Below are 27610 nucleotides of genomic sequence, written 5' to 3' on the forward strand. Positions count from 1 at the left end.
AAGGCACTTCCATAGCCCGTACTACCACCTGAACCACACCCTGGGGGTAGTGTTTTCATTTTCTTTGCATTTCTTTAAATCTCACCTCTCTTTATTTTTATTTTTTTTGCAGGTTCAGATTTTGAAAGTAGAAGGCAAACGGAGAACCTTGATTTCTTCTGTTTTCAAATTTAAACTTAGATCAATTTTTTCACCTAAATTTTGCATTTCCATTTGCTCAAGACATTTTGGGTAATTTGTGAATTTTCTTGAGGTTTTCTCTAATTTTTCTGGGAATCAAACGGATTTAGGGGCTCCCGTTAGATTAATATAACTTGGGTTTAGTTAAGTTTGGGTCATTGAATTAAATCCGGATTGGGCTTAATGGTTTAATTAACCAAGCTAAGCTTAGTTTAGGGAATTGGGCTGAGCCCAAGGGACTCAATTTGAGAGTGGGTTGGTCTTATAAGTGGATCTGGTTTGGACTTGGATTATATGGACTTGGCTTAGTTCAAGTTAAGTAGACTTGGGTAGATATTAGGTCAATAGGTCAGTTAACCCAAGCTGATTACTTATAGGCCAAGATGAGAAATCTTACATGAATCCTTAATTAGTAATAATTAAAAGAAATATGATTTAGTTTTCGATATGTATTTTTCCGTCCCCATTCCTTAAGAATTCGTTTGAATAAAAAAATATAAGTGAAAAAGGGAAAAAGAAAGGAAAATAAGTAGGAAACTCATTTTTCTTTATATTTCTTTATCTATTAAATACTAAAAAAATAAAAAATTATATTAATATGACCAAAAATTAAGAAAAAAATCAAATATTAATGATGTGTAAAATCAAATTTTTTTTTATAGAATTAATATATTTTATTTTCTTTCTTATTTTCCTTAATATCCAAACATGAAAATAAAGATTTCTTGATATTTTCCTTTCATTTCTTTAATATTTTTTGAGCTCAAAATGGGGCACAAACGTCTTCTTTGCAATTTTAATATTAAAATAAAAATTTTAATTAATGGGCAAATTAATTTTCTTTAAAATAAAAATTTGAAGGTTGTGTAGCACAAGTAGATGACATTAACAACAACCATGTCGACTGTTTGGCATTTTTTAATCATAAAACATATTAATATTTTATTATTATTTTTGTTTAAATTATTTTAAAATTTATAAACATTATTGTTTTCAAAAAATATTTTTATTAATTGTATAAGAATGTGGAAAAATATTTTTTTATTGCCTCATAAGGTCTCTACTTTGCACTGTCGAATTTAAGTTTAATAATTTGATTTATTAAAAGCATTACCTACTTTCAAAAATTAAATGGAAATCTCATAACAATAATAAAATAAGAAAAATGAACATAATACAAAATAAATTAGCAATTATGACACATAGCATGTTCTTAGGATGAATGAAAATGGGCTAAGAATAATTTCAAATAATAAAATACTAATTCATTTGTTGATATGCAAATTTAGTTGGTGGCCTATTCGTAAAAGTAGTATTATACTATTAAGTTTTATATGAGATGTAACACATAATGACAGTAGACATTCTAAAAAATGAAGAAATTTTAAGAGAAATGTAATGATTCAATGATTTAAGTAAAATATAACTATGGTTCAAGGTGAAATTACAAGACCTAAAAGATTAATGGAACGATACATAGATAAGTAAAGCCCGATGCTAAGATTTTCATTTCAAAATTTTCATATTGCAACAGCTCTAATCGGGATCAAGTCCAATTTTTCAACAAGTAGCCTGACATAAATCCCGGTTCAAAACAAACCGAATTCCGATCTTAAACAACTCAAATTCATGATCCATATTGAAATCACAACAAACCCAAACCAAACTTGGTTAAGCCCAAACCAAATTGAATGGGCTCAAAATTGTACCCCTAGCGACCCGCATCGGCCCATTAAATTATGACTAATTTTCATTAGGATTGGATAAAATTTTTTTTAAAATTATTTTCAACTTCAAAATTGGAGCAAATTAAATTGAAAAATGGGACAACTATTTTAATTGGCTATGTTTTGATTCAAATTTTAAATTTCTTATTGTTTGTTTGGTTTTGATTTGACAATCTCAACAAATATGATGAACCAAATAAATTTAAGCATCGTTTAGAACTACTTATGTAGAAGTATTTTTTTAAATATTAAATTTAATAAGTGTTAATAATAAGTGTTGAAATAGAAAAGTGCTGAAAGTGGTGTTTGGTTTGTATCTAAAATGAGTGGTATTTGGATGTTTACTTTTATTACAAGATATTATATGATTTTTTAAAACATATTTTAAATTAAAAATATTAAAAAAAAATTTAATTAATAGTTTTATTAATAATAAGTTATAATTAAAATTTAAATATTTTTCATTAAAAATATATAAGTATTATTTTTAATTAATAAAAATCATATTATTAATGTACATTTAATTAACTATTATTTTAATTAATATTTAAAAATAATTAAAAACTAAGTAATAATTATGTTAAATGTTATTTTTAATTAATATTTAAATATTTTTACTAAATAATAATAATATAATATTATTTTTTATTAAAAATAATCTTGTTCTTAATTTATATTTGTAAAATATGGTTATCATACTAATTTATTAAATTAGTATTTTGAAATTTTAATATTAATTTAAATTATATTAAAATTAAATTAGTATTCTTCTTCTTCATTTCATAATTGAATTTTGTCTCATTATAAAATAATATATGATTACCTTCTAATATATTTTTAAATTATAAAATAGAAACTAAATTTTCTTATATTAGCAAAATTGATCCCACTAATGTATAGCTTCACTTATAAGTGATTAAAAAGTTATTTTAAATGATACATATTTTTTTCTTTTATAATAATCAACATGTAAATAAAAAATTCCAATCATTAAAATTTAAGCATCAATCTTAGTGCAACACAACTTTTCTTAATTTAAGTGCTTAAAATATTATATATATTTAAATATATTTGTAAAGTTTGGTTTATTGTGGGTATTAAATAGGTCGAACAGAAACTGAATTGAAAAAATAATTAACCAATATTTCAATTTGATTAATTTTTTTTTTTTGGATTTTCTTATATACCCCTAATCATCACCAAACAAATCCTTGTGCAGATGGTGGGCTCATTATTCAACTCAATTCAACTGGGCCTGCAGTTTCATAGGCCTAGATCGTTCATCCAATGGCCCATTAACCGCGAGTTGAGTTCGGATATAATCGTAATTAAGTGCAAATAGCAGGGTCAGTTCTGGAAACCCATTGACAATAATACTTGGTGAAAACCCTAGCTCTGGGCCGTCTCTTCCTTTTAAATCCGAACTCCCTCATTACTCGTCGCCTCCACCGATCTGCCATTCTCTGCTTGCGAACGGTAATCTCTCTCTGTTTCGCTGATTGATCTACTTGTGCGATGATGATAAAGGTTAATCGCCGCTCTCTGTGAAACCTTTGTAAGGCCATAAGATCGATTGTGTGTGTGTGTAGAATCGGAGTTGATTTGATTGTGCGATGATGATAAATGTTAATCCCAGCTCATTATGAGACCTTCGAAAGGTCAGGGAAAAGACTTACTTAACATCTGTCTGAGCTCCTCGGCCCCTATTCTTCTTCTTTTTTCTTTTTTCTTTTTTCATTTTTTCGTCTATTTCCTTCAATTTTTCTGAAGAATTTCGTTGTCCTTTTATTTATTTTGATGCAAAAAGGTTATTTTTGGAGTTCCCGGTGATGATTTTATGTAGACCATGCTAATGCTGATTCTCCCATGATTATATCACCTTCTTTTCTCATTTTCTGAGGGAACTCTCTGTTTTCCAATTTATTCTTCTTCTTCTTCTTCTTCTAAATTAACCAATTCTATTTTAGCATGCTTAGTAAATAGGGTGGTTTGAATTTGATAACAGATCTCATTAGTTTATAAATCGATTTGGGTTGAATTTTGAGCTTAGAATGTATGTTGAGTTTATAATTGCATTTACTCTCCAAGAAATATATAAAAATAATAAAATTTAATTTAACCAGACAATTTAGGCCTTATGCCAAATTCATCGAACAATGCTTCAACATGCTTAAAAGAAATCCAGGAAAACAATGAAAACAAGATCAATCCAATCCTCTTTCATTCTTTAGGCCTAATCTCAATTCCCTCGACAACAAGCCCTCCTTTCAAATGCACGCCCTTTATTTCCTTGAGGCTCATATTCACCTCTTCATCTCTTTCTCCACCGTTGTAGAACTCGCCCAATTCGATCTCCACCCATCCGTCTTCCCGGTCCTTGGGACTCCGCTCTTCCCCACTTGTCGAAACCCTAGATCGGAGCACTCCGATCCGATTAGAATAGTAAACCTGCTCTAAGGAGTGTTTCTTGCATTTTTGGGGACGAAGGTAGATGGTTCCTTGTGATTTGTAGTTTCCAACTTGAAGCGAAACTTCAGAAGGGAGGGAGTCCAGGCCGTAAGCATGATTAGCAAATTGCACTATGAGATAGGCTCCATATTTTGTGTTTGGGGATAGCATTCGAGTGTTTATTTTGCCAATAATTTCTAGCCACCAAACTGTTCGAAGCTCTGCAACTTCTGCAAATCTTAACATTGAAAGAAAATAAGGAAAAATTAGTGCTAAACTTTCATAACTTTGAGGCAATTTTGATATGCAAGAGTATTATTCTCTTGCTTTGAATGATTCTCACCCACTTTGGATAATATATTATGTTAAGAATTCAACCTAAATTTGCTCTAAAATTCGCCACCAAATGTCTCTGTATGTTTTGTGTGCATGCACTTGCAGGCATGGAATTTTTTTATGCATAACTTACTCTATTTTTTATAATACAAAATTGTATTGAGATTTATTTAAATTCACAAATCTAAATTCAACTCCCAATTTCATGTTGTATTCTTCATTCCAATTTGGTTACCGAATTTAACCGATTCAAATTATAATTAATTATGAAAAAAAAGTTGATTGTATGCTTTTAATATTTTCTTTATGTTTAATTATTTATTATATAATAATCATGGAACCCTAATTATAAATTATATTATTTATATTTAATTATTAATTAATTATATAATTCAGTTAAATCGGTAAGTTGAAATGCAATTTCCATAACCGAATTTTGCCAAAATATAATATCAAATCGAAATGAATTGAATTAAAATTTAATTAATTTGATTCGGTCAATTTGATTTTTACAGAATTATGCACATTCCTAGCTTACATGTTGAACAAAAAAATCATCAATTGTAGGCCCAGGATGTAAATGGGTTTGAGTTGGGATGATTTTATAGTTTATAAATACGTTTGAGATATTAATTGAGATGAATTTTGTGATTGAGAGAAAATGTAGAATCAACCCCGCTTTGAATAATTCTACGTTTAATCAAATCTTGCTTCAAAATGTAAATAAAAAATAAATTTAACGTGATTTTTTTATTTTATATTTTTATAATGTAAATGGCATTTACGTTATCTATAATTATATTGAAAATAAGCTATTTTCAAAATATAAAGGTATATGAATTATTTTTATTTTAAAAATTGTTTAATGTTTTTTTATTGTTGGATTGAAACTCCTAGTGATAGGCTCTAAGGAGGTGAAGATAAAGATATAAATAAAGTTGTAGACATCTCAATTTGCTCGAGCAGTTTATATAATAAAAATTTAACTTGTCATTTCACCATTCAATTCAAATTCATACAAATTCATACATTCCTGTAAATATTAATTTGTAGATAAAATAAATAAGGAACATGAATTTTTTATATTTTTTATTTTTTTTTAAAAATTAGTGGACTAGCTCCTTCATGCTTACACATGCACAGACAAGAAGAGATTTAATTTAGATTTGAAAGATAATTGGAAATCAAAATTGAAAATAAGAAAAAAAAATAATTAATCTATTTTTAATTTGATTGATCAATTAGAGTTAATTGGATTACTCTCCTCTGGGCCTACAAATAGTAATCTTTAGAGAGGGGCTGAAGAGAAGAGAGGAATTAGATACTGAAAAAGAGAGACATGCTTACCTTTTAAGCCCTAAGAAGTCTTTTTGCTTCATTGGCGTCTAAATTCTGTAGGCTTCAATGTACTATCCTTCCAATTTTTTTTGCTTTCAATTTCTTAATTCCTTCTTATTCTTCAAATTTCAACCTTTTAATAATCTCAGCCTTGTCTCACTCCTTTTCAGTATTAAATTTTTCTTTCTCTTCTCTTCTCCCCACCCCCTTTCACTATTGATAGGCTCGGAGGAGAGCAACCCAATTAACTCTGATTGGTCAATCAAATTAAAAATAGATAGATTGATTTTTCTTGTTTCAATTTTGATTTGTAATTACCATCCATTTCTCTAATAGAAATCTCTTCTTACCTGTGAAATCTCTTCTTATTTTATCTGAAATTGTACAAATCAATATTTACAAGATAATGTATGAATTTGAATTGAATGGTAAAATGATAAGTCTAACTTTTGTTGTATAAAGCCTTTGACAAAATGGTGTGTTGACAAATATCTCAAGGCGACGAGTTTACGATAAGAAATCAATTAGTTGACTAAAATTTAATTAGGTATTTCATTACATATACTCTACTCCCAAAATTTGCACAGAAATTATTGACAATTATTATTGCTTTGAATTTTTAATTAAAAATAAAATAAAATGATTGAAATAGCAAATGGGCCAAACCTGGAGTGAAAGTGACATTTCCAGGCCCAATAGAGAGGGTTGGCCGCCCACGTAATTGCCAGCTCCCTCGCACTTAGCCTGTAGCATATCTTCCTCGTTGCTCTCTCCAATGAAAAGCTCTGCTTCTCCCAAAATTCAATATTATACATTAATTGTTCTTTATCAATTAAAATTTCTAAAACGCTTCAAAAACCCAAACACTTGAAAAAAAAAAAAAAAAATTGAATTCAACTGAACTGAATTTAGTAATTTACCTTGGTGCCGTCATCGATGAGCAGAGGATTGCAGAGGGCGAGGAAGAGGTGCTTCTTGGAGGAGGACGGCGGGGGAAGCACCAGCCTGGACAGGATGGTGGGGTAGTCTGCGGGGAGGAAGCGCTCCCAGACGGCGTCGGAGTCGGCGGCGGAGCGGATGGCGGAGGAAACGGCGGCGGAGCGGCAGGCGTCGGGAGGAGACCCAAATGATAGAATGTGAGAAATACAGTCATGAGGGAGGAGATCCAGCTGCTTCGCCATTTGATCTGTTTGTGAATTGTTCACGGGGAGATCTCTGCGGCCAGTGATTATATTATACTTATATATATAGATATTGGTGGGTGCGATGAGACGAGAGATATGGAAATGAAGCAGGAAGCTCAAAATGGTACAAATGGGGAAAGTGAATGACGACATCGAGCGGGCCGATGAGGACATTCAACTTGCTTCGCCTGAGTCGCCTCCTAATACTCCAAGACAAAAGATACGTGGCCTTTGTTCCTCTTGCCACGTGTCGAAATTAATCTCTCTCTTTTTTTAAAAGAAGGGCAGCATTTTCATTTATTTATTGATAATTCCTCACTTTTGGCGGAGGAATACCGTAATTATAAGACAATCAAAAGGAAATAACAAAAAGAACACGTTAAAAACCTCTTAAAGAACAACACCAACATCCACCCAAAAATCGGGTTACAAGTTAAAAAAAAAAAAACAGGATATCTCACGCAACAAAACAAAATAAAAGATAAACACCATAAAACATAAGCTAAAATCAAAAGTAAATCAGCTAAACATATTTCATATAAGCCGTCTCCATCTTCTCCAATTTATACAAACCCTTACTAACTCTAGGGAGTTGACTACTATTTGTAAACAAACTATTTTTCCCCATAACACCTTGTCGAACTAAGGCATCTGCCACTTTGTTCCCTTCTCTATAGCAATGATTTATCGAAAAATCTATTTCCTCTAATAAACCAATAAGTTACTTCCAAAAATCTCATAAATAATACAAGGAACACTTTCTGGCTCTTATCCAATTAACTACAATATTCGAATTACATTCAATATCCATATAGGTATGACCCAAATGTTTGCAAATCTTTATTCCTTCCAACACAGCTCTCAATTCAGTTTTATTATTTGAACAAGAACCAAAATATTTTGAAAAACTAATCACAAAAGAACCTGTATGGTCTCTAAGGATGCCACCACCACCCGCCGGCCCTGGGTTCACCAGGCTGCTCCCATCCAAATTTAGTTTCAACCTCCCTTGCCTCGATTTTAGTCATCTCACACTTTGCATAGTTTTAATTCTTTTTATTCACAATTTACATTTCTAGATTCTGCAATGCCCGAAAATCAGCATCCTACTAAATCATTTCTATCATGTTTCTACTCAAAACCCCCACCTAATACTTAATAGAGAGTCACACATCAGTACTATTCTCTAATTTTTCTCCCATTCTAGCCACACATCTCCTTCTCCATAGCCTCCAAACTACTAAATAAGGAATTAAACCCATCAATGAACTAAGATGAGAGAACCTGGAAGCCTTATTAAACCACATTTGGACTCTTTATTTCTAACTTTGTTGCCTAAGGAAAGGAACACCTACCTCCACCGAAACCTTCCTCAAAACCTTAGAAGTAAGGTCTCCCTTATTTAACACGTGCTCTAAATCTTCTGATTGCCTCATTTCACAACAATAACACGCTGAAACAAGTGAAATCCCCACCCTTCTTACCTTTTCATCAACACTTAGGCACTCAAAAGCAGCCTTCCACATACAGATAGAAATTTTCTTCGATAACCATTTGTTCCAAACCTCTAACTCTGATAACATCCCATGTGGATTTTGTATTAAAACAACCATCATTTTCTGGGAGCCATAATAGAATGTCCGAAGAATTTCTAAGAGTTCCCACCTTTTCCATCACTTCATCCGTTTTACTAAACCCCAGAATCCTCTGCAAATTTTTTACATCCCACGCATTATTGATAACCAAATCTTTTAATTTGATATGAGATTGTGCACCATTTGGACAATTTGCAAACAAAGGTTCCGAATCTAAAAACTTATCATACCACAATTTTACATCTTCTTCTTTAACCTTCCACTTATATTTACTTAACAGTTCAGGCATACCCTGCAGTACTTTCCTACAAAAGGAAGAATCCTATCCATGCGAATTGCAAAGAGCAATATGCCCTCCTTTTACATATTTATGTTTAAAAAATCTAGTCCATAAAGAATTTTGCGTTAATAAATGCCAACCAAACTTTATGAACAAAGACTGTTGCACTTCCGAAATGTCCCTTACTCCTATGCCCTCCTCCTCCACAGGAACACACAATTTCTTCCAAGCCCTCCATTTCATTTTTTATTTTCCATCCTTAAATCTCCAGAAAAAAGAAGCAAACATACCTTGTATCTTTTTAATCACTAGTTTTGGTACATTTAGAACAACTAACAGATGCAATGACATACTTAAAAGCACATGTCTCAACAAAACAAAACGATCTCCTTGAGACAACAATCTACCTTTCCAGCCCTTAACTCTCTTACTGATTTTTTGGATTAAAGGGTCAAAATGACAATTTTTCAATTTACCATCCACTATTGGTACACCCAAATACGTAAAAGGAAATTTACCCTCAATAAAACCAGTCTCTTGAAGAATTTCTCCTTTCCTCTGAATACCCAACTTGTTTGAGAAAAAAATAGTTGATTTATCTTTATTCACCCTTTAGCCAGTGTAGTTTTCATACTCCTTAATCACCTCCATTAACTGACTAACATATTTTTTTCCAGCATTTGCAAAAATAACAACATCATCCGTGCACATTAAATGCGATATAATAAGTGCACCACACGGGTGTGCAATCTGCTTCTCAAACAACTTTTTTTGAATTAATTTAGAAAGAACTTCTTCCATGATAATGAAAATATATGGCGACAACAGATCCCCTTGCCTTAAGCCCCTTTTTGACTTGAAGAAACCTCTATAAGTGTCATGTATCATGACAGAAAACCATGGAGTGAAAATACAATTTTGAATCAACTTACAAAACCAATCTGGAAAACTAAGAGCTTGAAAAATCTGATCTACCACCTACCACTCCACTCAATCATACGCTTTGCTCATATCAAGTTTTAGCATTATATTACCTCATCTCACCTGTCTATATAATAATTTTGTCATCTCTTAAGTAAGCGTTATATTTTCAAAAATACTCCTCCCTTTTACAAAAACACCTTGTTCTAAAGATATTAAATCACCATCACCAACGAAAGCTTACCAACAAGGATTTTAGAAATTTTTTTTATAGATTACGTTCCAAAGGCTTATCGGCCGAAATTTATCAAAAGACTGAGGTTCCTTTACCTTAGGAATAAACACTATGTAAGAGAAACAAAAATATCGAGGCAACATATCACCTCTGAAGAATTCTCTTACCGCATCCATTACATCATTTTTAATAATCTTCCAACAGGTAATATAAAAAGAAGACCCAAACCCATTCGGTCCCGGGCTACTATTCATAGAAATAGATGAAATAACTTCATAAATCTCCTCCTCAGTCGATTCTTCCCTCAGCTGACCTATAGACTCCTTAGAAACTACCAAATGGATGATATCTTCCAGGTTTGACCTTTGCACTAAACTATTTTGCCCCAAGAATTGCTCAAAATACTTCACAGCCACATCATGGACCATCTGTATATTTTCCAACACCGAACCATCAGGAAGCATCATTGAATTTACACAAGAATATCGCCTTTTTTGTGTAATCACAATATGGAAAAACTTTGAATTCTGATCTCCATCTATTAACCATTTCATCTTTGCTTGTTGTGCCAATCTATCATCTTCCCTTCTATACCGAACCTCCAATTCAGCCTTAGAAATAAGTAACTCTTCTTCAACTGATTCCGAGTATTCTGTCTATAGTAAATTCTCATATTTTTCCACAATTTCTTCCAACTCTCAAATAAATCTACCAACATGACCGAAAGCCTGTTTATTCCACACCCTAAGCCTTTGTTTTAACCTTTTTAATTTACCCGCAAATTTACATAATCCTGAATCCACCACAATGTGTTCTCTCCAAGATGATTCAACCATTTCCAAAAATCCCCATGTGACGTCCACATATTCTGAAACCTAAAAGGCGCAGGCCCATACCTCTCCATACTCACACATAGCTGTAATAAGATAGGAGAATGATCTGAAGTATTTTTTTTCAACAAATAAGTCTTAACTTCACCATATTTTATAGAAAACACATTATTAATCAGCACTCTGTCCAGTTTCGCTTAACTTCTTCTCAAACCTTGTTGGCTGTTACACCATGAAAATTGACTTCCTTCGAATTTGAGGTCCAATAACCCACAACTATTAATACAACCATTGAATTCAGCCATAGACAAACCCAAGCGACGTCTACCTCCCACCCTTTCCTCATTTGACCGAATTACATTAAAATCTCTCATAACAACCCAAGCCACATCAAAACTCGACATCCCCTAAAGCTGTTCCCATAAATCTCTTCTCTCAATATGATAACATTTAGCATATACAAAAGTAAGAAACAGGGAGCCTCTATCATTTGTTAACAAAACTGTCAAACATTGATTTAAGGTACCCACCCAATCCACTTGAACATCATCTTTCCAAAACAACCAAATCTTCCTACCTTCCTCTACATTAGAGCAAAAGTTAGTAAATTGCAAATACATCGCCCACCTTCGTATCTTTTCTATATCTTGAAAAGGTTCCGAGACTGCCAACTGGGTTCAACAAACCCATACATTAATATTTTTTAAAATTAAAATAAATTATAAATTCAATTAAAAATGCTTGTTTTTATTTTTAAATTAAATATTTTAATAATATAATTGTAAAATAATGCATATTAAAAAAACTGTAATAAAAATAAAAATTATCATGTTTATTTTTCTTAATTGTTATATTTTCAAATTTTACTTTAAAATAAAATTTTTATTAGATGTGAAAATTGGAAAATAGTAAAAATAATTTGTAATTGGCTTAATTATTATTTTTTAAAATTTATATTTATATTTATATTTATATTTTAATTTTATTTAAATTCATATGATTATTTTGTTTTAATTTTAATTTTAATTTTAATTTAAAAGTGTGTAAAATATTCAAAAGAGGTATTTTTGATTATTAAAATTTATGGCAACAAGTTGTCAAAATAATTAAAAATTATAAAATTTATTTTTCAAATTTTCGCAAACAATGGAACAAAAAATTGACAACATAAACAAATACATTTTTATAATCTATTTCTTCATATGCAAATGTAGAAACAAAAAACAAAAAACAGTAACAATACTAAATAAGCACTAAATAACTTATAACAAATAAAAATTAATACAATATATTATAATCAACTATTTGGTAAACTACATTTCTTTTTTCATTTCTTATTTTTAAAATTTTAAAATGATCTAATAAATTAATATTTTCAATAAAAAAATTATTTAACTAATTTTGCTTAATAATTTACAACAATTATGATTGAATTTAAATAATTAAATTATTAAAAAACAGAAAAAATTGAAAATACTAAATTAATTTTATTATTATAACACATTGATAAATTCGTTCATGTTATCATTAAAAAGTTGACTTCTATGCCATGTCATATATAATAATCAAGCACCAATCAAATAAATTAGTTCCTTTTTAAACATAGATAAAATATTGTTACTAAAAGTTAAGATTGGAAAAATTTTAGTTCAAATAATATCATTTCAGAGAGTTTGAGCTTGACTCGAAGTTGAATATAATTGAATGCAACCGAGTTAAAAATGAGTTAATCAAACCAATTTAAACACTCAATGTTTTTTACACGTGCTAAACTACAAAAGCAAACTATAAATGAAGAAGGAGAATCTTCCGTTGTAATCAAATTACCCATTTTTTAAATCAAACCAAATCAATTAATTAAAGGTCTAACCTAGTGACCTGTAACAATCTTAGAACTAGAGAAATTATTATGCTAGACGGTCTAATCACATTAAATTTTAAATAAACAACAACAACAAAACAACAACAAAACTAAGCCTTAGTCCCACTAAGTGGGGTCGGCTATATGAATCCTTTTCCGCCAATTTATGCGATCATGGACCATTTCTTTTGATAGATTCAAAGATATTAAATCCTTACTTACTATCTCCTCTCAAGTTATTTTAGGTCTACCCCTACCCCTTCTACTGCCCCCCACAGTAACTAAGTCACTCTTCCTCACAGATGCACTATAAGGCCTACGTTGCAAGTGTCCATACCATTTGAGTCGTCCCTCCCTTATCTTATCTTCTATAGGAACTACACCTAACTTACCACGAATACGTTCATTCCTTAATTTATCTTTCAATATTATACCACTCATCCATCTAAGCATCCTCATCTCAGCAACTTTTACTTTTTGGATATTATGTTTCTTCGTCGCCTAACATTCTGATCCATATAGCATAGCTGGTCTTATAGCTATCCTATAAAACTTCCCTTTCAATTTTAAGGGTATTCTACGATCACATAGAACACTTGAAGCACTTCTCCATTTTACCCAACCTGCTTTAACTTTATGCATTACATCATCTTCAATTTATCCTTTAGCTTGCATAATAGATCCAAGGTATAGAAATCTACAAGTGCTATTTATTTCTTCATCATCAAGTTTAACTTTGTCTCCAATATTCCTCCTATCATTACTAAAATTACATTTCATATATTCTATTTTATTTCTACTTATCTTAAAGCCTCTAGATTCCAAAACTTTTTTCCATAATTCTAACTCAGCCTCTACTCCATCCCTAGTTTCGTTAATTAATACAATATCATCTGCAAACAACATACACTATGGTATCTCCTTTTGAATACTCTTAGTCAATTGGTCCATCACTAAAGCAAAAAGATAAGGACTCAAAGCAGATCCTTGATGCACACCTATGGTAATTGGAAATTCTTTAGTTTCTCCATCTATAGTCTTTACACTAGTCATTACTCCATCGTACATATCCTTAATGACATCGGTATACCTACAACATACACCTTTTTTTTTTAAAACCCACTGTAGACACCTCAATTTTAACCGGGCCTTTCCGAGGAGACCTCATGTCAAAACCTTCCCACACTCGTTCTGGACCCCACACATCTTTGAAGGTTCCACATTGGTTGCGGGCCCCACACATCCTTGTAGGTCCCACACATCCTTGTAGGTCCCACACTGCTTGTGGACCCCACACATCTTTGTAAGTCCCACATTGCTTGTGAGCCCCACATATCTCCATTGGGCCCTACATGTGTTGTGGGCCCCACATCTCCTGGTACGCTAGTTCGGATTCCTACATCCGATGCACGTTACCCCATCTGGTACGCTAGTTCGGATTCCTACATCCGATGCACGTTACCTCCTTTGGCATTCTTGTGTCTGCTGGCTCGGGTTCCTATAACCCTTAAATGGCTCGTGAACCCCACATTGCTTGTGGGCCCCACATATCTCCATTGGGCCCCACATCTCATGGTACGCTAGCTCGGATTCTTACATCCGATGCACGCTACCCCATCTGGTACGCTAGCTCGGATTCCTACATCCGATGCACGTTACCCCATCTGGTACGCTAACTCGGATTCCTACATCTGATGCACGTTACCCCCTGGTACGCTAGCTCGGATTCCTATATCCAATGTACGTTACCCCATTTGGTACGCTAGCTCGGATTCCTACATCTGATGCACCTTACTCCCTGGTACGCTAGCTCGGATTCCTACATCCGATGCATGTTACCCCCTTTGGTACGCTGGCTTGGGTTTCTACATCCGGTGCACGTTACCCGCTCTGGTACGCTAGCTCGGATTCCTACATCCGATGCACGTTACCTCCTTTGGCATGCTTGTGCCTATTGGCTCGGGTTCCTATAACCCTTGAATGGCTCATGGACCCCACATTGCTTGTGGGCCCCGCATATCTCAATTGGGCCCCATATGATTTGTGGGCCCCACTTCTCCCGTTACGCTAGTTCGGATTCCTACATCTGGTGCACGTTACCCCCTTTGGTATGCTAGCTCGGATCCACATATCTAATGCCTTGCTAGCTCGGGTTCCTGTAACCCTCAAACGACTTGTGGACCCCACATGGCAAGTGGGCCCCACACATCTCCGATGGGCTCCGCACAGCTTCTAGAACCCTCATATTATTATTATTATTATTATTATTATTATTATTATTTATTTATTTATTTATTTATTTATTTTAATTTATCAAAAGCAAGCATACTTTGTCCCCATATCATCACTCACCACATGTCATGTTTCTTCCCTTTATCATTCTTCCCATACTATATTCCCTTCATAATTCTTCATCCCATACTTTGTTCCCTCCATCATCACTCACCACATGTCATGTTTCCTCCCTTTATCAATCTTCCCATGCTATATTCTCTTCATCATTCTTCATCCCATACTTTGTTCCCTCCATCATCACTCACCACATGTCATGTTTCCTCCCTTTATCAATCTTCCCATGCTTTATTCTCTTTATCATTCTTCATCCCATACTTTGTTCACTCCATCATCACTCACCACATGTCATGTTTTCTCCCTTTATCATTCTTCCCATGCTATATTCCCTTCATCATTCTTCATCTCATACTTTGTTCCCTCCATCATCACTCACTACATGTCATGATCTCCTTTCATCATTCTTCCCATGCTAATTTCCCTTCATCATTCTTCCCCCCATACTTGGTTTCCCCCATCATCACTCCCTTATGTCTTCTTTCCTATGCTTGCCGCAAGCTAAGCCTATAAATAGCCCTCTTATTCCAAGCACAAGGGGGAGAGAGCTCTTAGTGGTGGTAAGGAGAAGATTTCAAATATTGAAGTTTTCTATCATGAGTTTGTGAAGTTAGTTTTTTTTTAGTAAAGATCAAGAGGTCGACTGATCTCGTTTCCTATCAGTGCTGAGTCACCCCATTTGAAGAAGGCACCCCGTAGTGCCTCAAATCAGAGCTCAAGAACAACTCTCGGGAAGACGTTGTAGAGCGGCCCTAGTAGACTCATCAACATTAAAAGAAGACCGGAGCAGAGGAAAATGAAAGAAGATCAAGCGATCAATTGATCCCTTTTCCTACCGGTGCCGGGTCACTCCATTTGAAGAAGGTACTCCCTAGTGCCTCGAGTCGGAGCTCAAGAACAACCCTCGGGAAGGCGCTGTAGACTAACCCCTGTGGATTCACAGATAGGACAAGAAGACCGGAGGAGAAAAAGACGATAGGTAAAACCAATGAACTTTCTCTTCCTATGTTACATCTCCGCCCCCCTTTCCCGAACCGACCTCTGATTTGATTCTATTTCATTTCTTATTTTATTTTAAATGGCTTCTTTTTAACTCATAAAAAATAAAAATAAAAAGAAATTTCATAAAAGACACAAAAATTCAAAAAAAAAATTGTCAAAGAAAATTCAAAAATTTTTAAGGATTTGAAACTTATTTACATTTGAAAATTTTTGAAGAAAATCCAAGAAAGTTTCCAACATGTTTGGCAAAGGTTAGATCTCTTTCTTTACATTCAAAATTTTCAAAAATACATTCTAAAGTCATGTATTTAAAACTATGACTTTTATGATTGTTGTCTAAAATTCTGTTGTATTCGGAAGAACATTGGAAAACCCCGAAAAATCATTGGTCTCGACCAAGACCTTAAACTGGTTTTTCCCCCAAACTGGTCAACGTTTGACCGGCTCACCATTCCCGAACTGGTTCACCCCGATTTTCTCCATTTCGCTTGTATATTATTGTTGTATCCATAAAATTCACAAAAATCATGAAATTTTCAAAAATTCCAAAAATATTTTCACATTTTGATTTCAACTGATTTCATTTGTGTTATTTTGAAAGTTTGGGAAAAATCACAAAAATCATTTTCACACTTGGGAAAAATCACAAAAATATCTTTTTAGGCACAAGAAAAAATCATTCAAACCCCGAACAAATTTCAAAAACCTCCCAGAATAGTATTTTTGATACTTTAAGAAAACACCTATAGATTTCAAAATCCTCGGGAGCGTATTTTGTATCCTATTTTCGATTTTCCTTCCCAATGATTGCAACCAAGAGCATTGGCTCTTTGGGGTATTGAATTGCCTCGGTTATGAGGGAATACCGATATAGTATTTTCATTTTTTTTGACTTTTGAAAGGGAGTAATCTTTAAAGGCTTATTACATTTATTTCGGGAAAACTCTTTATTAATCTGGTACTGTTCATAAGAACGGGCGTGTAGGGGGTGCTAAGACCTTCCCCTTGCGTAACCATACTCCCAAGCCCGACTTTGGTGACGCAGACCGATTCTACCCCTAACGGGGTAGCAATCAAGTGTTCTAACCACACTTCAAAAGGTTAGTGGCAACTCCACCACACATCGTTTTCCACAAAAATTCACATTTTCAAAATACACATTCATTTTTCCCAATTCGCAAGCCGAACCCATTTTTAACCAGAGATTGATTCTCTGGGCCGGGTCCGGGACGTCGCGACAGCTTGGCGACTCCACTGGGGACATTGAGAGTTGAGGCAGTGATTAATTAAGAATTATCCCGATCTCAAATCTAAATAAGCCTTTTTGATTACTCCCTTTCATTTTTGTACAAATTTGCTTGTATATACGTGAATAATTGTGAATGCCTTGCTTACTTTGATTCGTGAATAAGCATGTGTTTGGTTCTATTTGTTTTCGCTAAGCATGTGATTAGCAGTACCTTGGATAAGTATGATGTTTTGTTTCCCTTGTTTTTTTGTTAAGCATGTGTTCTGAATAATGGATGGATGTGGGGTAGGGGGTGTAGGTTGAAATGGTTAAACTCACACACTCTCACAGCTCTACACCCGAGCTTTCCCAGCTAGGATTAGAAAGGAGTGTAATAGTGCCAGTTCCCATGTGGCATGGCCTATGGGGACCCGCAAACCACTCCGCTCAGTGTGAGCTTTTTCCGGACCTCTGTGAGGGAGGATGAAGTTTCGATCTGGGGACCTTTTTCGATAGGGGTTAGAGCTTAACCACACATGATTGTCCATAATCTCTAGCCTAGGTTAGAGCCTTAGAGGACCCTATGTACATACCTTCCTCGGGGTCGGGATAGAAGCCACATCCTTCTCCACATGTTATAATCCATGTCTATTGTATATATGAAATGCCTTGTGTTTTGTACATCCTGCCTCCATGTCAGACATCCATATCACTTGGCCAATGTTTTAAAAAAAGCCTGATTCACTTAAAAGTCAAACTTTATCTCTTAAAGTACCCTACCCAGGGGAAAATGGATCATCCTTGAGATCATTGAGTTTTTTTTTCCGGAACCTTGGCCAAATGATTAATTAGGTTGCATTCCATGCATACATGTTCTTCTCCAAGGGGCCGATAATCACTCTTTGACTTCCCGATAGGCAAAGTTAAATCCAGAATCCCAACATTGAGCCCACTACTACACACCTTTACAACACCCACAGAAAAGCAAAATCTATGGCAGAATAGTTGGAAAGCCGTGTTCTGGGGATCGAGCAGGGGCAGGAAGAGCTGAGCAATCAGCTGAAGAAGATATTGGACCTACTACTGAACAAAGGGAAGACAGTCCAAGATCAGGATCATGAAGAAGGAAATGACCCTATCCACCCACCCGATTTTATGCCAATTCATGGGCAATCTTCTGGTCCGTCCCCATTCACCTCGGAGAAACCGCTGTATGACACACCACCTTTTATCCCGGCAATGACAGGAATGGGGATGCCCTCATCAGCAATTGCAGGTGTAGGGACAAGCAAGACCGCGACGGAATACCGTTGTGACGAGCTGGAAGAGCGGCTAAGGGCCATAGAGGGGACTTGAACCGCCAGTATCACTAGACCCTCAGATTACTGCCTAGTGCCTAATGTAGTCCTTCCTCCAAAGTTTAAGATGCCAGACTTCGAGAAGTTTGACGGGACCACATGCCCTCAGACCCACCTCCGGATGTATTGTCAATCGATGGCCGCCTATATCGATAATGAAAAGTTAATGATGCATTGCTTCCGAAGCAATGTCTTATCGGGACAGCGGCTAGATGGTATGTCCAGCAGAATAAGGCCCAAATCCGTACGTGTGGTGACTTGGTCGATGCCTTCGAAGCGCAATATCGTCATATCTTGGAAATGGCTCCGGACAGGATCTCTCTTTCTGAAATGGAGAAGAAGCCAACAAAAACTTTCAGGGAGTATGCACACCGTTGGAGAGACGCAGCCACTCAAGTGGACCCTCCGGTCAGCGACCGTGAGGCAATATCGATGTTCGTAGGGACGTTAAAAGATCCCTACCGTTCACATCTGGTAGGGTCCACCCCTCATAACTTCATACACATTGCGGCGGTAGGGGCAAGTCAACAACCTAGGGGAAATTTCTACATGGAAGCAAAAGTGAACCAAACACTACATATGGGCCCGAGGCCCCAGTTTGCAACCCCTCGACTAAGACCAGCACCAACAAACAATCAAGTTCGAGAAAGGGATGCACCGAGGAATGCTAGAAGGATTGACCCAATCCCAATGCCCTATGCCGACTTGTTTCCTCAACTGTGTGAGAGAGGAATGGTGACGACCATACCTGCCATTCCCGTCACCGATCCCCCACCACGATGGTTTGATCCCAATGCCCACTGTGCATACCACGCAAACTCTCCGGGCCACTCCATTGACCAGTGCTGGACTTTCAAATATAAAGTTCAGTCATTGAAGGATGCGGGGTGGCTGGCCTTTGATGACAAGCCGACGGGCATTCAGGGAAACCCTTTACCCAATCATGAGGGAGACCAGATTCGTATGGTCGGGGTAGAACTCAGAAAGCCACAAAAAGCCAACCAAGATCATTTGGCTTTGGATGCTGAAATCCCCTACAGAGTGGATTCGTCATCTCCAACCAGGAGTACAGCTTTAGAACTTGAGTTCTTTTGATTTACCAGATATCATCATGTAATGATCTTTTTTCAGGATTCGTTTAGTTATGTTTCTCTTTTATATTCCCCCGGCCACTAAAAAATCGGGGAAGCTCCTTAATGAAAATGAATCATGCATTCCTTGTCATTTATGTGCATTTTGGAAATCAACTGTCAAAATTTGTTTGTTAATTTCATACAGGAATAAAGAAAATAACAACACCCGAATCCCTCACCAAGTAATTGACATTAACTTTGAAAATCTAATCCATGAAACCGAAGTTGAAGATCAAGAAATAAAGTTGTCCCCTAAAATGGAAAGAATGTTAAAGTCCGATGAAAAACCAAGCTTGACCAACAGCGATCCCACCGTCGTGATTAATCTTGGAACCGAGGAAGAACCCAAGCAGATGAAAATCGCGGCACTATTAAAGGGAGAAGAAAAGAACCAATTAAATTTGATCGAGGAGAAAAGGATGGCCGCCATGGCTCATGGACAACTGTACCAAAGAAGGATGATGAGAGCGTTTTATCGAAAAGTGTAGCCCCGATAGTTTCAGGAGGGGGACCTAGTACTGAAAAAGATTTTACCGATTCATACGAACCCTCGTGGCAAGTGGAAACCAAACTATGAAGGGCCTTACGTGGTAAAGAAGGCATTCTCAGGAAGCGCCCTACTATTATCAAATATGGACGGAACCAACCTATTGCACCCCGTTAACTTTGATGCTGCAAAGAAATATTATGCCTGATGGTTGTATACATCTCCAAAAGAAATTAATGAAAGGATCATTTCATGTGTTCCCTCTTTGCTCATTGTTTCGATTAAATGACGGATGACCATTTTTGGACCACCAGTTCCTTTAAAGAACCCAATATTTTTAATCACTTGATGAACCTTTTTGAGCTTTAAAATCGAAACCATCTTCTTCAAAAAAGTCATTTCCCAAAATTTAAATCAAGTTGGGATTTTCAAAGGTCAGACAAATCATGCGAGGCAATAATGTAGTGCCAAAATGACGGCAGACCATTTTTCTACTACCTAAAAGTTAGAGAAAGAAAACACCCCTTGATACCCCCTATTATGTCTAAAAATGTTTACTCTTTCGTTTAAACCCGCCCAAGGATCACACCTCACACTGGGGCAGTTGTGGAAAGACCGTTCTCAAATGAAGCCTAAATAAATAAATGGAGGCACGATTCCCCGTAAAAAAAAAAGGGAAAATGATGCAAAAAAAAAAACAAGGGGAAAATCAAAGCACAAGAAGGGCAGGAGGTATGCGTCGTTTGTGATCTTTGGCCAATTCACCCTTTGGTAAAATTCATAAGTTCGAGCCTCATGCACCCTTTCTTCTTTAACCATTACCCACAACCTACATTACAACCTGAATGAAAAGACCTGACCAGATTGGCATATGTTGTTGCCTCAAATGATTTATCAGACTCAATATTGAGTCTGAACTACGTAATGACCTGATCCTAAAAAGGTACATAGGCAGCTTGTTCAAAAGGATGAGTTCGGTCAAACTCTTACAAAAATGTCTCACCCCAAACTGGGGTAGGATTTGTTGCCATGGGATGGGTTTTTGAGCCTTGGTTTCCTTATTCTCCTGAAAACCTAAATCCCCGAGCCTACATTTCATCCAGAGTCTTAAAGACCATCCATAGATCGAAACGTGAAGCAAAGCACCAAAATAAGCATGGAGCAAACAACAGATCTAAGGGCACATTCATACCTTACAGTCCAAAGGGGTCAAATTCCTTAGTTGAAAACTGGGGCAGTTCTATCGCAAAAACAAGAGATTTTAGTTTTCACAAATTAAATGTCGATACCTTTTTTTAAAACAAGGATGCTGTTGTAAAAAACTTTATCTTTCTCCTGAATAAATTTTGAATGTACTAGAACAACCTATTTCGCAACAGGTGATGACGACCCTTGATTCAGCACATTAATGAAATAAATGCATTGATTATTCTATTTTAGATCCCCCGTTTATGAGGTCAAAAAAATCAGAACCCAATACCATCCAGGAGGGTGTTCAGGCACATGGGGAGCCTTGAAGCATGTCACACATCGGTAATGAAGGGAATGTTGGGTCAGATTCAGCGTACTCATTCGAGTTTTGGGGATCTCTGGAAGCGTTAGTGATTTAACTGATAGGTAGATCTGAACAACCCGAGTTTGGAAGATCATGGAATAAGTACTGACAGCCAGACACTGGGGCAGATTTGAGTATCTTTTGGAATCTGAAGTACCCGATAGCAGACGCGGTGGGGCAGAAGAGAAAATGAGCCTCTTTGGATTTAAGGAAAGGGTTGACAGGAACAAATGTTGAGTAATCTTCGGGAAGTACCGAAGTCAAAACACTGGGGCAGAATTTGAGTGCCTGTGAAAATTGAAAAATGGTCAGAAGTCGTGACGAAGAAAGCATGGGCCAGATTTCGAAAACCCTTTTGGAATCCAAAACGCAGGTAGTAAGTAAAGACTAATAGCGTATGGATGAAACCAGGGTAGTTGTTGAGTTCCATTTAGGCGAAGTAAAGTACCATCATGCCATACTAGAACTTTAAAAGTGTGGCCAAAATCCTGGGACGGACTAGAAGAAGGGCCATGCATCCTCATACATTTTCATGCATGCACTCATTGCATCCTCAGCATTAGTGAAAGGCTTCCCATATGGAAAGAGCATACAGACATATAATTGTAACAGGCATCATGTATATATAACACAGGGGGGGGGCCTATTTGCATTCAAGTATCGCAATTTAGTAAACACGCATACATATAGTAAGTAGAGACACCATTCATTCATACTTGCATGATTGAATAAATTTTTGCTTAATCCTGTTGCATCCATAGCCAACCCGCGTAGGGGTTTGGTCATGTTACCCAATGGACCCAAATTTTTAACATTCCATAACAAGCCATTCAGAGGATATTACAACCCGGTTCAGTGTACCAGCAACACTATTGTCCTCAGTAATAAAAAAAATAATAAAAAAAAAGGGAAAGAGAAAACACTCAAATTTTATTAATTGCCACTTATGGCAGAGGAATACCGTGGTTACAGTCATGGTCCTGGGAGATTAAAACCAGAACTCTCCCAAAACCCAAAAAAAAAAAAATTTGATTTTTCCAGGTCACGTATAGACGGATTTTCATTTCAGGTTGAAGAACGAGAAGTGGACCTTTTCCAGTGCCATGATTTGAGCCATTTTTGCTCCCGCTGATGTCCTCTCGGCTTTTCTCTTAACTCAGAATTCAGGCCTAGGTCGTCGGAGTAAACTGCACCATTTTTCTCAAGTCACGATCTCTCGTTTTAACATCAATTTTCTTGCCTTAAGGTTTCTCAATTTCCGTGTCCTCTTGGTATTTCGTTCGTAAGGCCATAGGTTTCATTCCCAAAGGAGGGTCACGGTCTCGTTTCTGTCTTGCAAGCGAGGGGACAAGGTTGAGATGTAGAGACATTGCCTGGGCACTATGTAGAGTGCATGATTGACTATGACTAGATCGGATAATCGTGGACAGTATGCATCATTCTCAGCATTCTTTTTGGAACTGAGGAGAGAGCTGGAGGAAAGGAACTAAAAGAACAGTTAGAACAGGATGCACCTCTGTGCCACATTCAAATCGGGCAACCTGCTTAGAGATGAAACCCCCAGCATGAGATACAGTTAAGAGTGTTGAGAGATTTGAGATGGTTACGGTACGGTTTCTCGTAACAAAGGATGGCAAAGATAGGTTACAGTCACTTGTGGAGTTGGCTGTGGTGTTTAAATGTGAGAGGACGAGAGGAAAGTCTGCTTAAATGAATAAAAAGGATTTTGTATGCTGAGTGTGTGTCTGACAGGCGAGACGAGAGAGGCGACACCGCATCGAGAGCCCCAAGGTTGTCAGAGTGAGGTAACGCTATGGGAGTTGGCAGTCGCCTCAGTGGCGAGGATTTATGTTCCCAAGTGGCGAAAATAATCCCGAGGAGATTTTGAAAGACGTGGCGCAGTCATAATACCTAAAAACCTGAGGAACAAGAAAAAGGAAAGAAAAAGGGGGGGGGGGCGCATTTATTCTTGGGTCTATTTTTTAAAAAGGAACCCGAAAACCCGGTTTGTTTTGCACAAAGCCCAACTTTGAAATAAAAACTCGGGTTTATTAAAAAAAAAAAAAAAAGTGGGTCGCATGTTTTAAATGACCTGGGCTTGTTCTTTCTAAATTGGGCCCGACCGTTTAAAACTCCATTCAAGTATAATCGTTTACTTAGACACGGGAATTATTTTTAAAAGGAAAAGGGGCCGGGATAGTTTTAATTTCCATCATGAACTGGGCTCTGTTTCTTTTGATCGGGCTGGCCAGTTTAACATTCCATCCAAGGCCCAACCGTTTTAATAAGGACACGGGCTTTTGTTTTTTTAAAAAAAGTGGGCCGACTCTTTTAAAAAATGACTTGGGCCACTATTTTTTTCTGGAATTGGTTCGGCCCGGTTTGGAAAATCAATCAAGCCCCAACAATTTGAATAGAGATGGGCTTTTAACAAGTGGGCCGATGTTTAAATGACTGGCTCTGTTTCTTTCTAAACTGGGCCGCCCAGTTTTCAATCCATCCAAGTCTAATCGTTTAATTAGAACGGGCCTTATTTTTAAAAAGAAAGGGGCGGGCCTGTTGTAAATGGACCTGGGCTCTTGTTTCTTTTAAATCGGGGCCCCCGCCTAGTTTTTAAAATTCCATCCACAAGCCCAATTCATTTTAATAGACAAGGGCTTTTGTTTTAAAAAAAGTGAGCCGGCCTCTTTTAAATGGATTGGGCCCTATTTCTTTCTGAATTGGTTCGGTACGGTTTGAAACTCAATCCACGCCCAACCGTTTTGAATATAGGACATGGCTTTAAAAAGTGGGGCCGTTCCTGTTTATGTTTTAAATTGACCTGGGCTTTGTTTCTTTCTAAATTGGGCCGACCCAGTTTTAAAACTCCATCCAAGTCTAATCGTTTAATTAGACACGGGCCTTATTTTTTTAAAAGGAAAAGTGGGCCGGCCTGTTTTGAAATGGACCTGGCTCTGTTTCTTTCTAAATGGGGCCGGCCCCGGTTTAAAACTCCATCCAAGTCTAATCGGTTTAATTAGACACGGGCTATTTTTTAAAAGGAAAAGTGGGGCCGGCCTGTTTTAAATGGACTGGGCTTGTTTCTTTCTGAAATCAGGCCGGCCCAGTTTTAAAATTACAATCCAAGCCCAACCGTTTTAATAGACACGGGCTTTTGTTTTTTTAAAAAAGTGGGCCGACCTCTTTTAAAAATGACTTGGGCCCTATTTCTTTCTGAATTGGTTCAGCCCGGTTTTGAAACTCAATCTAAGCCCAACCGTTTGAATAGACATGGGCTTTTGTTTTTCAAAAAGTGGGCCGGCCTCTTTTAAAAATGACTTGGGCCCTATTTCTTTCTGAATTGGTTCAGTCCGGTTTTGAAACTCAATCCAAGCCCAACCATTTAAATAGACACGGGGTTTATTTTTTTAGAAAAAGGTGGGCCGGCCTGATTTAAATGACCTGGGCTCTGTTTCTTTCTGAATTGGGCCGGCCTAGTTTTAAAACTCTATCCAAGTCCAATCGTTTAATTAGGCACGGGCCTTATTTTTTAAAAGGAAAAGTGGGTCGGCCTGTTTTAAATGACTTGGGCTCTGTTTCTTTCTGAATCGGGCCGGCCTAGTTTTAAAACTCCATCCAAGCCCAACTGTTGTAATAGACGTGGGCTTTTGTTTTTTTAAAAAAAGTGGGCCGACCTGTTTTAAAAATGACTTGGGCCCTATTTCTTTCTGAATTGGGTCAGCCCGTTTTAAAAATCAAAACCCATTTTTCGAAAGCAAACTCGGGCCCAATTCACTCAAGCCTGTCCCAAAGACCACACGTGACCTGAACACGTGATAGAGCCCCAGGGGTCGCTCATGATCCCCCGAATTCACCAACTTCACTTGCTCGAAGACGAGTTGACTCATCATTGACCTCACCCACCCTACTGAAACCCTAAACCTAACTTCCAAACCAGAAAGAAATACCTCAAGCCCCTAATTTTCCACACAAATAACAAACAGTAATGAGCATACACAGATTGAAAAAATATATATATAAAAGAGAAGAAGAAAGGCTGATCGTCCTTGGGAGTTCAAAAGAACTCCCCTGCATCTGTGCGGAATCGTCCATCGGGGCACGCCCTGGTGATCATAATTTGTCTGGGCTCACCAGATATCTCCAGATCTGACCGCGAAAACAGAATAGGAGGCCGATCGGAAGCTGGATCACCTTTTAAAGGTGTTTGGGATTCTTAGTTTGCCAAGATCTAAGGTCTCTAAAGAACGGTATGTAGAGAGAGAGTTGAGAGATAGGCAAGAGTAGGAAAGAAATTACAGAGGGGGCTAGGGTTTTAAAGTTGTAAGCAAAGAAGAGCAAAGGCACATAGATTGAAGAGTAGAACAGAGAGAGGGTGAAAGAAGAGGAGAAGCCTGAGAAGAAGATAGAGAGAAGAGAGAAGACGAGAAGAGCGAGAAGAGAGGGCTTTTGAGAGAATGAAAACGTAGGGAAATGAACAGAACAAAAAAATTAGGTTTAAATGATATAAAGCCCCGGAGCCACAGGATTCAACCACGTGCAATCCGCCGTCCTGTGCGAGCACAAAAAAGTTGCGTGGCCGCCCTGATCACGGCATGATTTGTGTTTTCAAGGACGGTTAGGATTGTGTCATGCTAAACTCCGGGTACATTTGACCAGCCAATTCAGTCACCAACACGTGGCTCATTTTCCCCACACACAAAGTCTGCGTGGCCAACCTGAGCACCGGCACGAATGTGTTTTCCAAGATGGTCAGAATGTGCCACGCCTTGATCCGGGTCACATTTGACCAGCCACTCAGTCACTCACACGTGGCCCCGGCTCCTCAACTGCATGATCGTGTTTTCCAAGGGACGGCCTGGATTGAGCCACATCCTCGATCACGCCTGCGTACCCAACAACTTAGTCACTGACACGTTGACACCCTCCTCAACCACACGATCTGTTGCTTTCCAGGACGGCTTTGGATGAGCCACGTCATCGATCCACGACCCATGTACACCAACACTCAGTCACTGACACGTGACACCCATCCTCAACCCACACGACTGTATTTCAAGGATGGCATGGATGGAGCCAAATTCATCGATCCGCATCCAACATAAACAGCCACTCAGTCAACTGACACGTGACACCCATCCTCAACCGCACACTATGTTTCCAAGGACCGCTTGGTGAGCCACATTAGGATCCATACCCACGTACACTAGCCACTTCCAGGTCACTGACATGGACACCCTCCTCAACACACGATTGTGTTTTCAAAGACGGATGGGATTGAGCCACGTATCGATCCACATCCACATACACCGCCACCGAATCACTGACACGTGGGCACCTCTCCTTAACGGCACGATCTTATGTTTTCACCTAAAACGGGACACGATGATGCAACGTCTTCAATTCAGGGCTACCCTCCATCTTTCCCTTTTTCTTATCGGCAAATAACCTTACTCAGAAGACGACACGTGATTAGTTGTATGGCCTGGCTAAAAATGTTTCTGTTATCTTTATAGGCCCTGTGTGTGCCCTTATAGATAACATAGGAGTCTTACTGTTACCCCAA

General features: G+C 36.9%; 1 protein-coding gene and 2 non-coding genes across 3 annotated transcripts; 2 read left to right on the forward strand and 1 right to left on the reverse strand.

The window, feature by feature from the left end:
* Positions 1-3510: 3510 nt before the first annotated feature.
* Positions 3511-3606, forward strand: LOC131154705 (small nucleolar RNA snoR69Y). Its single transcript, XR_009136620.1, has one exon. It is a non-coding gene; the product is annotated as a small nucleolar RNA snoR69Y (small nucleolar RNA).
* Positions 3607-3726: 120 nt separating this feature from the next.
* Positions 3727-3813, forward strand: LOC131154715 (small nucleolar RNA snoR53Y). The gene has a single exon (XR_009136629.1). It is a non-coding gene; the product is annotated as a small nucleolar RNA snoR53Y (small nucleolar RNA).
* Positions 3814-3998: 185 nt separating this feature from the next.
* Positions 3999-7383, reverse strand: LOC131154180 (F-box protein PP2-B15-like). Its single transcript, XM_058106764.1, has 3 exons — positions 6950-7383; positions 6696-6814; positions 3999-4593 (listed from the first exon to the last, which is right to left on the reverse strand). Exons 1-3 carry the CDS (start codon positions 7364-7366, stop codon positions 4128-4130), a joined length of 1002 nt encoding a protein of 333 aa, XP_057962747.1. The 5' UTR covers positions 7367-7383; the 3' UTR covers positions 3999-4127.
* Positions 7384-27610: the final 20227 nt, after the last annotated feature.

This window comes from Malania oleifera, chromosome 4, assembly GCF_029873635.1.
Source record: "Malania oleifera isolate guangnan ecotype guangnan chromosome 4, ASM2987363v1, whole genome shotgun sequence".
Classification (NCBI taxonomy): domain Eukaryota; kingdom Viridiplantae; phylum Streptophyta; class Magnoliopsida; order Santalales; family Ximeniaceae; genus Malania; species Malania oleifera.